The 11777-nt window shown below is 40.4% G+C and overlaps 1 protein-coding gene across 1 annotated transcript in view; it reads right to left on the bottom strand.

Annotated features, from left to right (window-relative positions):
* Positions 1 to 3292: 3292 nt before the first annotated feature.
* Positions 3293 to 11777, bottom strand: part of LOC145396952 (uncharacterized) — a 53952-nt gene continuing 45467 nt past the window's right edge. Inside the window, exons 15-17 of the mRNA XM_080270186.1 lie at positions 8712 to 8841; positions 6596 to 6658; positions 3293 to 3856 (exon numbers count right to left, since the gene is read on the bottom strand). Of these exons, the coding sequence (XP_080126312.1) occupies positions 3293 to 3856; positions 6596 to 6658; positions 8712 to 8841 (757 nt within the window). The remainder of the gene's footprint in view (positions 3857 to 6595; positions 6659 to 8711; positions 8842 to 11777) is intronic.

Here is an 11777-nt window from a genome sequence, read left to right as displayed (position 1 = left end):
TCTGTCACTATTCTCCACCATATGTATCAACTTGTATTACATTGTGTATAGAACTTTCATACTGTATGCTGTACTACTGTATAATGTTTAAGAATACCCACTGTTTAGTGGAAATAAAGTTTTATTATTATTATTATTATTATTTCTCTCTCTCTCTCTCTCTCTCTCTCTCTCTCTCTCTCTCTCTCTCTCTCTCTCTCTCTCACGTGTCGCGTGAGTGCTGCCACCCCAGAGCTGTTTGATATATTTATTTTAATTATGAAAGGATCGCCTCTTCCCACTTTTATCCCTTCAAATTTTCTTGCAATTATACTTGCTAAATTAATTAGCAATGTTAGAAGTGTTGGGGAAGTAAATAATAATTAGAATATTTTTAGAGCAACACTGCCAAATTTTTATGCCACGTTTCTCTATTATCGTATAATATAGTATGCAGAATAGTTTTATTCTTCCTTGATACATGTCAGCACTTTCATTACAGTTATATTAGTATGAGTTATGTTTATGTATCATTCCTACTACACAAACCACAGGCGTTATACATCGTAGGGTTAGGAAACATGGCATTAGTGTAGGGAGGGGGTGACTCCACCCAAACCCTATGTTTAGATTTGTCAGACTATAGGCCCCAATGCAGGTGTCACGTGTGCAGTAATTCCCAGGTGAGGCTCACGACACAGAGGAAGGACACCCGCTATGAGTGCGTGCAGTGTGACGTGGGTCTCTGTATTCACCCATGTTTCAGTGAATATCACACGTTGATGCAATTCTAATATGGTGTGAATGCGAAAGGACGCAGAAATTATGAGTCAGTCATGATGATCTCCAAATATTAGTATAAAGTGCATACGGGTAGAACATAAGTGTAAAAATTGTAAGTATATAAATATGCCCTAAGTGGAAACTTACATAGCTAGGGTTTTATGATGCATATTCTGTCGCTCAGTGCAATAAATACGGCCCGTAATTATATAATTATTATTACTGCAAATGTTTACGGGTATAATATAAGTTCAAATTATTGTAAGTGCTGAAATATATTCTAAGTCAAATATTCATAGCGTGTGTATAGAGATGCGATTTCCTGACGCTCAGTTGAATGAATAAGGCACGTAATAGTGAAAATAAAAGTCAGCAAGTGGTAAAGTGTGTAATATATGTGAAGAATTAGTATATAAGTGTGTGAGTATTATGGTGGTCGAAACATTCATTGTGAGGGTATTTTCATGCGATATTCTCACGCTCACTTGAATAAATAATGCCAGTAAGTATGTACAGTGCAGTATAGGGGTGTAAACGTGTGTAATGTAAGTGGAAAATTATAATTGGAGTGAATAAATAAAGTAGATGAAACACGAGTGTTTGAGATCGTGGTTGCTACGTGAATATGCGCTAGCATATCGCTAAATGCCCTCGTAATGAATGAAAATAATTGAAAACCTTTACAGTGGTGGAGGAAAGGTTCTATGTAAAGGGAAAAATAATTGGAAAGTGATAAAACAATTTGGTATGTTGAAATACGAGTCATAGCGAGTGCGCTTACTAAGCTGATGTGCGCTAGACTTATGCTGCATGTCATCATAATGAATAAAAACATCTGAAAACACTTACAAACAGTTGTAATTGGTAAAATGTCATTGAAACAGAAGTATACAAGTAGAAAAAATGATAGGTTGACTGATACAAGACAGCATATAGCATGTTACGACTCGGACCAAACTCGCTATGCTTGCGCGGTGGTACAATGCTTATTTTTCATATATATGTGTCTGAAATCCATTATATTGTTACTGTTATTGTTTATTCGTTCAAATTCAATAAATATAGAGGTGTTGTGTGTTGTTTCTCTCAGTATTCCTTACCATAGAAAACGTGAGCGCGTATCACGTCCATTACAAAACACGACACCTGGCTCGGGGGACCTCACCTGAATGGACCACTTCTAGACCGCGGGAACCACTTTCTTTGTGATTTTCCTTCGTTTCTCGACCTAAGCGGAAGTTTTAGCCAAAATTTTTTTTTTCCAAAAAGGCTCGGGACTGGGGGATGTCGGAGGTGCGGAAATCCTCGGGACGTGACGGGATAATCTACGTGAATACGGGACCTTGACTGAGCTCCCATTGGTCTGTATTTTCTTTTTTTAGGGCTGGTTAGTATAATTTTGTACTCGTATTTATGCAGCGTATAGCGATATGAGATTTGCTTATATATGTCAGACGAGGATAGTGAAGTCTAAAAAGCAAAATAAATTGCTTAGTAAGAGGTGAGTGGGAATTTAACGGGCGAGTGTGGATCATTGACACAAAGGGACGTATTTTTGGTAGCACATGAGGCTTCGTAGCACATCTTCCTTAGTGATTTATTTTGCATAATATGCCTTAACCTTCTCTTCTGGTGCTGAAGAGGGACGCCTTCACGTGGTGCCACCGATACAGCTGGGCGGCTCCCCTGTAGTTATACAAACGTCCCTCAGTTACCTCTCTATCCACCAAGAGGAGGATGGTCCTCATATAGCCTTCATTAATTTTTCCTTTACTAGGGTTCTCTCCAGAGCTGAGTAAATTCGTCTGGTGATAACGAGAATAATGCAGTAAAAGATGCAGACTGTTTTATTGGGTTAATGTACTCAACATTCCTTATTAACCTGCCGTGTGCCGGACACCCCAGACATAAAATGGCACACCAGTGCCGGCCAATTTTCGATTTTTTTTTTCTTAGGCTAAATCATAGATTTTGATGTGAAAAAAACGAATATGATCCTTAAAAGACTCAGCGGAGGCTACAAGTGCGTTTTCTGGAAGTCTCCGGTCTGCCCCTCAGTTGTGGTTTCCTAGAAGAACTGCAGCGAAGGTGAGAGAAAACCTCGTTTTCTATGGAGGTAAACTCAGGTATTCTGGCCAACGTTACTCTCGGAAGGTCTAGGAATGTTTTTTTACATTTTTCAGTTCATTCATACCAATTTTCACTGGATTTCATCCAGAAAACATCTTTTTTTCCCATATAAATCACTTAGTACTGCAACACCTGTCACCTGTCACGTATCTCTCTCACTGTGCATCCTTCGTCTTACATTTATGGTAACTTACGTACAACTTTACTTCACTGTGTACTGCACTTACACTTATGGTAAATTATTTACAACATGCCTTCAGTATACACAGACACTGTAAGGGTATTTCTGAGTGTCTCACTGTGAATACATCGTCTTATACTTACGATAATAACATTACTTCACTATATATAATCCTTACACTTACGAGAAAATGTTTACAAGAGTCTTTCACTGTCATACTCAATAGTTTTGAAGAGTGTGGTACTCCTTAAAGCATGGATAGATGCACAGACCAAGGTCGCATTGTACACATATATACCTAGAAGCCTTCCGCTGAGTACGCGGCCTTGCGGTGCTATTTGCACACACATGACACCTTAGCTGCGGATCCTGACGAGTCTCAGTGGAAGGGATGATCGTGGGGAAGTGGCGACCAGTGAGGCGGATAGGTGTTGCAGCGGTGTGGTGGTGGCGAGCGGCAGCCCTTTCCTTTGAGTATTCCCCCAGTATTTCCCGCACCAGCTCACAAATATAGCCTTCAAAGGTCTCCTTTATGCCAGTTACCTGAGCGTGGAGCAGGTGAGCATTTAGGACTGTGATGTTGAGGAGATGGAAGAATAGTTTCTTGTAGCACTTCATCGTAGGCCTGGCACAATCCATGCTGGAAATCATTGCCAAATCATTGCGTTCGACTGATCTACTTGTTGCATATTCACATTGTAGGCCAGGACAGGTGCTGGTTTCCAGACGTGGCCCCGCCCTTCTGTTCTGTAGTCGATGCTGTTGGTGAGGTGTACGAGTGGCCTGTGTACAGACGAGAGGAGGAAGACTTCTCTGTTGTGATACCAGGCTGTTGCAAGGATGTTATTGGCCCTGTAAAATACAACTTCGTTCCTTTGCATCTTCCTCCCCACCTTCACCATGTGCTTGCGGCTCTTTTTCACAGTGTCACACAGACCTGTCTCTGAAGGTGAAGGTACAGCTGCCAGCACTCCCACGTGTTACAGGGGCACGAGGGTTTGAAGAGATGTGGCACCACTGTGATTATTTACTTCGAAACAGTCCACGTGAGTGAAGCAGAGTAACCTCGATATAGTTCCGTTAAGGAAAGATGTTTGTTGTATGTAAGCTCCATTTCGTAAGGTTGGCATTTCAACCCGAATTATTGGCATAATTTACATTATTCTACATAAATATAATAATCGCCCATATATGACGTATTATGATTGACCACAGTTTTGAGGTGAACTGACGTGTAAAGGAGGGTGGGAGGGGAGGGAGGGTAGTCCCCAACCCCACCTGGGGTAAGAAGGAGGATCTCCCATATGGAGTCAGAGAGGAAGGGGGGGGGGATGCTGTAAGCTTCACACATGACACGGTGAGACGAGACCACATCTGCTTCATTACTCTCAATACTGGAACTCAGCAATACTGAACAATCGTAAAATAATGAGTGACTTCATGAAAGATAAAAATGGTAGATTGCTAGTGGAGAAGGGAGAAAAAGTGAGCAGATGGAGAGAACAATTTAAGGAATTGTTGAACATGGAGAATGAAAATAATGCAAGTGTAAGTGGCTGGGAAACGGCTGGGAGAAAGAGGGATGTGAGAAGAGAGGAAGAAATCAGTTGGATGGAAGTTGTGGAAGCAAATGAAGAAAGTTAAAATGGAGAAAGCCCCAGGAATTGATGAAGTGTGTGGTGAAATGCTGAAGCATGGGGGAGAGATGGCAGTAGAATGGATGTGGAAGATGTGCAGATTGGCCTGGGAGGAAGGTAGAGTCCCAGAGGATTGGAAGCCAGGAAGAATTATTCCCCTGTACAAAGGAAAATGGGAAAAAGAAGTATGTGGTAATCATAGGGTCATATGTCTTCTCAGTGTAATAGGAAAAGTACATGGTACGATACTTATTGACAGAGTTAGGGAAATAATAGAGGAATCAGTTGGAGAAGAATAGAGAGGTTTCTAGGAAGGGAAGAGGTTGTGAAGTCAGATATTCATTCTTAGATCTTTAGTGGAAAAGTTTCTAGAGAAAGGTAAAAAGTTGTATGCAGCCTTGATGGTTTTCGAGAAAGCATATGACAGGGTGGATAGACATGGAATGTGGAAAGTATTAGGAATATATGGAGTAGATGGGAAGTTCTTGAATGCCGAGAAGAGTATGCATGAGGGTGCTAAGGCTGCAGTGCATGTGGATGGTGACCTGAGTGATTTTTTCTATTTGAAGGTTGGGTTGAAACAGGGGTGCGTTACGTCTCCATGGTTATAAAAGGGATACAAGGCAGGGCAGTGGATGTTGGAGCGGCCCTATTGAGAGAGGGGAGTGTTTGGAAACTCCCTGTACTGTTGTTTGCAGATGATACTGTGTTGTTAAGTGAACACGAAGGGGAGCTGCAAGGCTTGGTGGATGAGTTTGGAAGAGTGTGTAAGAAACGGAATCCAAAAGTGAATGTAGGGAACAGTAAAATTATGGTCTTCGTGGGAAGTGAAGTCAGTGAATGTATAATGAGGTTGTATGAGAAGGAAAAATGAAAAATGTGAGTGTGTTTAAGTACTTTTGTAGTGTGATGAGTAAGGATGGAAGTTCAGAGGGTGAAGTGCTTGAAAAGGTGCAGCAAGGAAGAAAGGTTGCTGGATCTTTCAAAGCAGTGAAAGGGAAATGAGCATGGAAGTGAGAAAATTACAACATGACAGCATTGTGATACCAACTCTAACGTATGAAAGTGAAGCTTGGACCTTGTTGGAGGGACAGAAGTCAGGAATGAGAGCAGTGGAAATGAGTTATTTGAGAGGAGCATGTTGAGTCACATGGAGAGACAGACAGACAACTGAGAAAGTGAAGGAGCGTTGTGGTGTGGATGTGGATGTTATAGGCAGTGTTAGGAGAAACACAATGAGGTGGTTTGGCCATGTGGAGAGGATGGAGCTTGAGAGACTGACGAGGAGAGTGTATGTGACTGAGGTGGAAGGGGGGAGAGGGAGGCGGAGGCCGAGGATGAGATGGAGGGATGGAGTTGAGAGGTATGTGAGAGAGGGGGTGTGAGCTGGGAGCAAGGCAGTTAAATGGCGGAGGACATGGCGACAGGGAGGCGATTTGTTTGTGGTTAACCTTTACGGGATTAAGGCGTCTGGAAATATAAAGAGAGAGAGAGAGAGAGAGAGGGTAATGTTCCGAGGCACGCCAGGAAGCTTTTGGTGGCATACTGACCGTGGAGCACTGCTGTAGATATATATGGAGAAATTTTGGTGGTCTTGCCACGTGGAATGAGTGAAAAGTTTGAGACTGACGAGGGAGGTAATGGTGGTTTATATATAACGCGGGGCTGGGGATTGTTCGGGAAATGTGTGGTCGTAGGCTGCATACTGGTTGTTGCAGAGATTATTTTGTGGATCTGAGAGTGAAGAGAGTGGGGGGGAGGGTGGAGATACAGACAGATACAGAGACCTGCCAAATATGTTCCTGTCTATCCAGCTTCAGGTTCACACAACAGGTAAGTCAGGAAGAGCAGCTGCATTTGCCCATCTTCCAGCAGCTTTACTAACAATTTCAAACAGCAGAATCACCAGAGCTACGGTGTGTCCACCAGCCAGAACTGCGAACATGCCCTGGAACGAAATTTGATGGTATAGATCATCCACTCACATGATTTTGTTAGATTGATGTTTGACCTAGCCCTGTGACTTTGACCTTTGACATACAGTTCGAAAAACAGTAGCTTTTCTCATCCACTAAATATAGCTTAAATCAGATGAAAACTGAAAAAAATTTACACACACACACACACACACACACACACACACACACACACACACACACACACACACACACACAGTTTTTACAGAAGAAAACAATTTTGAGAGGGATGATATGGAACATGCATGCCCACACATATTACCAGATATACAAATGTCTGAAAAAGAAATACAAGAGGAGCTAAGTAAATTAGACAAAGAAAAAGCAAATGGTCCTGATGAACTTTCATGTTGGGTGCTACATGAATGTGCAGAGGAGTTGAATAAACCATTATCTTTAACTATCAAGAAATCCTTGAGACAAGGTAAACTACCTGATATTTGGAAGAAAGCAAACATTGTTCCCTTATTCAGGAAAGAGAATAGACAAAATCCACTCAACTACCGACCAGTATCACTAACCAGTGTTGTAAGCAAGGTATTAGAAAAGCTGATAAGAAAAGTTTGGGTAAATCATCTAAACCATCTAGAAGAACACAGTATGATAACAGAAAGACAATTGGGTTTCAGAAAGAGAAAATCATGTGTTACTAGTCTGTTAAGCTACTATGATACAGTAACAGAAACATTACAGAAAAGAGAAGGATGGGTGGACAGTATGTATTTACATTTCAAGAAAACATTTGACAGAGTACCGTACCAAAGACTTTTATGGAAACTGTACCATCAGGGAGGAATCCGAGGCAAACTGTATTGTTGGCTGCAAGATTTTCTCAAAAAAGGAGAAATGAGAACAGTGCTAAGGGAAAATTACTCATCATGGAGGGAAGTGACTAGAAGAGTTCCACAGGGCTCAGTGCTGACACCAGTCACGTTTTTAGTGTATATAAATGATATAGATACTGTAGGAACATTGGAAATGAAAGCTATCGAAATATGTTTGCTGATGATGCAAAAAATACAAAGGAAAATTACTATTGCAGACTCTGGTAAAGAGCTACAAGAAGAATTAAATAAACTTCATGAATGGAGCAATACATGGCAAATGGAATTCAATGTTGACAAGTGTCATGTAATCAAGTTTGGTAAAAGTGGAAAAAGACCTGATTGGGATTATAAGTTAGGAAATAAAACCCTACACACATCAGAAAGAGAGGACCTAGGTGTGATTATCAAAAACGGACTATCTCCAGCTGACCATATCAGTGAGAAGGTACGGAACATGTATACACTGCCTGCAAATATGAGAATAGCATTCACATACATAAATGAAGACATGCTAAGAAAGATAATAACATCATTCATCAGACCAACCCTGGAGTATGCATCAATAGTCTGGAGTTCTCATCTCAAAAACAAATAAGATCGAAAAAGTTCAATGGGCTGCTAAAAGATCGGTACCAAGCTTAAGGAATTTAAGTTACGAAGAGAGACTAGAAAAACTGAATCTGTCTACACTACAGGAGAGAAGGAAAAAAGGAGACCTGATTATGGTATATAAATGCATATCAGGGAAGGAGAAAATAAACATAAATGAGTACATAACCTATGGGGGTGCATCAGCAAAAGGACGCTACAAAAAACTGCATAAAAAGAGAGGCGATAAAGACGTAAGGAAATTTGGTTTCCGAAATAGGGCAATTGATCAGTGGAATGCACTACTGAATGAAATAGTGTGTGCCAAAGTATTTCATAAATTTAAGGATATGTAGGTTAAAAATGGTTTAAGACAGGAGACAGTACGAGCTTGACTCATTCCTGTAAAGATACAATTAGGTATGAACACACACACACACACACACACACACACACACACACACACACACACACACACACACAAACACACACACACACACACACACACACACACACACACACAAACACACACACACACACACACACACACAGCACGAAACAACACATGATATCAAGTGAAAGAGAGAGCCATACAGCTACCAAGACCCACCCATAGGTTTGTGAGGGTGAGTGTTGTACTGACGGTGATCCTGGTGGGTAGGTTGAGGCAGGAGGTGGAGTTGGGTACCATGGTCATGATCCACTGGTAGTACAAGCCAGCCTCAGCCACGGAGAACATTCTGTACAACACGAAACCGTTTTTTTTTTTGTGTGTGTCAGACTCTGGGCATACACTTAGCAGCCCGTTCCCTGAGACCCAGCATCCCTCCTACGTACTATGCACCTCCACATGCCAATACTTCAGGCCTAACACCCACCGTCCATACTGAATACTTGCTGGGGCTGTCCCATACAGGACTGGTGTACTATAATTAGTGGAGATATCTGTGCAAAATGTCAGAGGGGTATTATGATATATCAGTAAAATCTGCTTTAACGAAATTCGAATCCTTCAACTGTTCCCTGCTGCAGCCAGGATTCAAAACCGCGTCCTTTGGGACTGCGGGCCACCTGCCTATCAACTCAGCCACTCTCGAAAAGTTGTGTCAAATGACAATAATTTCAAGCGAGCAAGTATAATTTTTAAAAATATAATTATTATCAGTAAGTAAGCACAGTCAACGAGAGTCTTATCTAGGAAGAAAATGGGATCAGTAATAGTAAACGAAGCTTCAAAATGCTCGGAAGCCTAAAGAGCAGTGAAATATATTCTCAGATAATAAATTAATGCTTATAAAACATAAATCGAGGACAGGCAAGCCCGCGTATTCTGTCGCTTATTTTTTTAACAGTGTAGGGATAAATTGTGGTCTGCATACTACATTTTAAAATGGACTCGGCAGCGACGGAGAGAATTATTACAACTACATCTCATCACATTAATTCTTTCACTTAACTTGATCCAGATTTTCATCCTTTACACCCGTCGTCACGCACCTTGGCCCATATTCTCATTGATTAAAGAAGCACCTTAACACTTGTATCTACGCAATTTTTCTTTCTTCCTTCTTAATATCCTCCTCTGTCATTTAAATAATCCAAATACCATCATACTCAGCATAAAAAAAACACACACTGATATTAGCCAGCTGTATAAAAATAATAATAATAATAATTAACTAAGGCAGAGGTGCTAGGGAGCATCATAAATATGGAATATACGAACTCCAATCTCTTAAGCCCCTCCCCTTTCACGAAGTCGTGGCCCCATCCCTGCTTGCCTACTCTCCGAGCGGTGGGTGAGAGGGGGCAAGGCTTATGAGACAAGTTCATTGGTGACAGGTACAGTATTTCACATAACTCAGTAGCAGCAAGCTGTGTATAAAGAGAGGTGTCTTCGTCCCCATTGAACTCTGTAGTAACACATCTTGAAAATGACATTTTTCCTATGGACTTTTAAAGACTTACTAGCAGACTAAACGCTTCGTTAAAACAAATAAAGTTGGGGAATTTTTGTTTTATTCCTGATAGTTTTATTAACACCGAATAAATAATAACAATAATTCTCTATATAGCAGTTTATGGCAGTTCCATCTGTGTACTGATTGGCTAGCTATTATGATGTCACTAGCTCCGCCCCCTTATCACACATCACTTGGTGGGAAAGCGGTTTGTTTGTGTTTACAGTCTATTTTTGTAGCAATGATGCGTTGTCGCTACTTGCAAAGTTAATTCGAGAAAGAGAAGGAAGTTTGTATCTTTTCATGTATTTCTGCGAAGCTGACACAAGGTATTACGAAAGTGGCTATTGATGCCTGCAAAAGAAAAGATCTATCGCACGTGAAGTAAGACCATAGCATTTCATTTACTCTATGCATTTTCTCCCAGTGTTTTATCATTTGCCTGTCATATGACAATGTCAAGCTCTCTTTAAAGCAATGTTCGTGCCCTGCTTGAAATCTACCAAGACTAGGAAACAACATTCGCAGTCCTGTTTCGTATGAAGACCACATACAGCAAGTAATTTATCAATGTCGAGTTTTTGCTTTCAGAACATTAGATTTTTATTGGAAATAAAAGATTTAAACTTTCAGTACCTATTCAGTTAGCCATTAAGTGACACAATGATAATCTTCTGTCAGTTTCAGCATTACTTGATAGTTCCCTAAAGTTTGTTGTCTTAGTTGTGGATGTGCAGTATTTTCATCAGACTAGACTATGGTTTTAAATGCACAGAATGGGCTACTGAATATAAAGGTTGTCTAGCGAGTTTTGTCATTACTGTTTGGTATGAGGTAGATTATATATATATGGAATATTGCATTAGTTTTCCAATATGTTTTTCTTTGTTTATGTGGTAAAGACAATTTCCCATGAATAATAATACCAAACCATTGTGTATAACTATTGCAAAAAACATGATAATGGAACTTTTTTTTTTTTTTTTTGCTTAGAATGTCTTGAAAAATCATCACCAGAAGTTAATGACAAAACTCGCTGGACACCTTGTACAGTATGGTAACACGGATTTGCTATTGTGTAGTTAACAGCATTTGGTTCTGTCGTTTAAATTCATATATAATGAAAGTTCTTAACAGTAATGTCTTAGCTTATGCCATCCTTATCGCAAAATTTGACAAGATAAAGTCTTTCAGATTACGCTTCATAATTACAGTAAGGCACGATGGAGGAAGGATTAGTTAGGCCTAATTTTCCACCTTAATTTTGGTTGGTTTTCTTTCTAAGCTTACCAGGTTACTGCAGGTTCCTAAACTGGATAATGTCTTTGCTAATATAACTGCAGTATCAGTTTCATGCCAGGAAGCTACCGTTATTTTATATCTCTGTGCGTGTACAGATAGTTTATGGTAAGGAGGTGTGGCCCAGGCGGGCCTGAGTAAAAGTTGCCAACTAGTTAATTTCCTTGAGTCTCACATGCACACACCTCTATACTCACCCTGGGTAGCAGAAACAAGTACAGCTATGGCTCATCATCCTTTCTACTGCATTTCTTTGTTATTAGTATCATTATCCAGTGTTCAACCATTGTTTGCACCTCAGTATTCAAGACTGTGAAATGACAAGTTTAGGCCAGGTTAAAGAGTACACCTAGCACCAACTAACCATCTTTGTAAATCTTATCCTAGAGTTCATATATTTTTTTACACTTCAGCAT

The sequence above is a fragment of the Coenobita brevimanus genome, chromosome 40, assembly GCF_032717465.1.
Source record: "Coenobita brevimanus isolate Jiangsu-jjx chromosome 40, ASM3271746v2, whole genome shotgun sequence".
NCBI lineage: Eukaryota > Metazoa > Arthropoda > Malacostraca > Decapoda > Coenobitidae > Coenobita > Coenobita brevimanus.
Note: the sequence above shows the minus strand (reverse complement) of the source record. Positions and strands in the feature narration are given on the sequence as shown.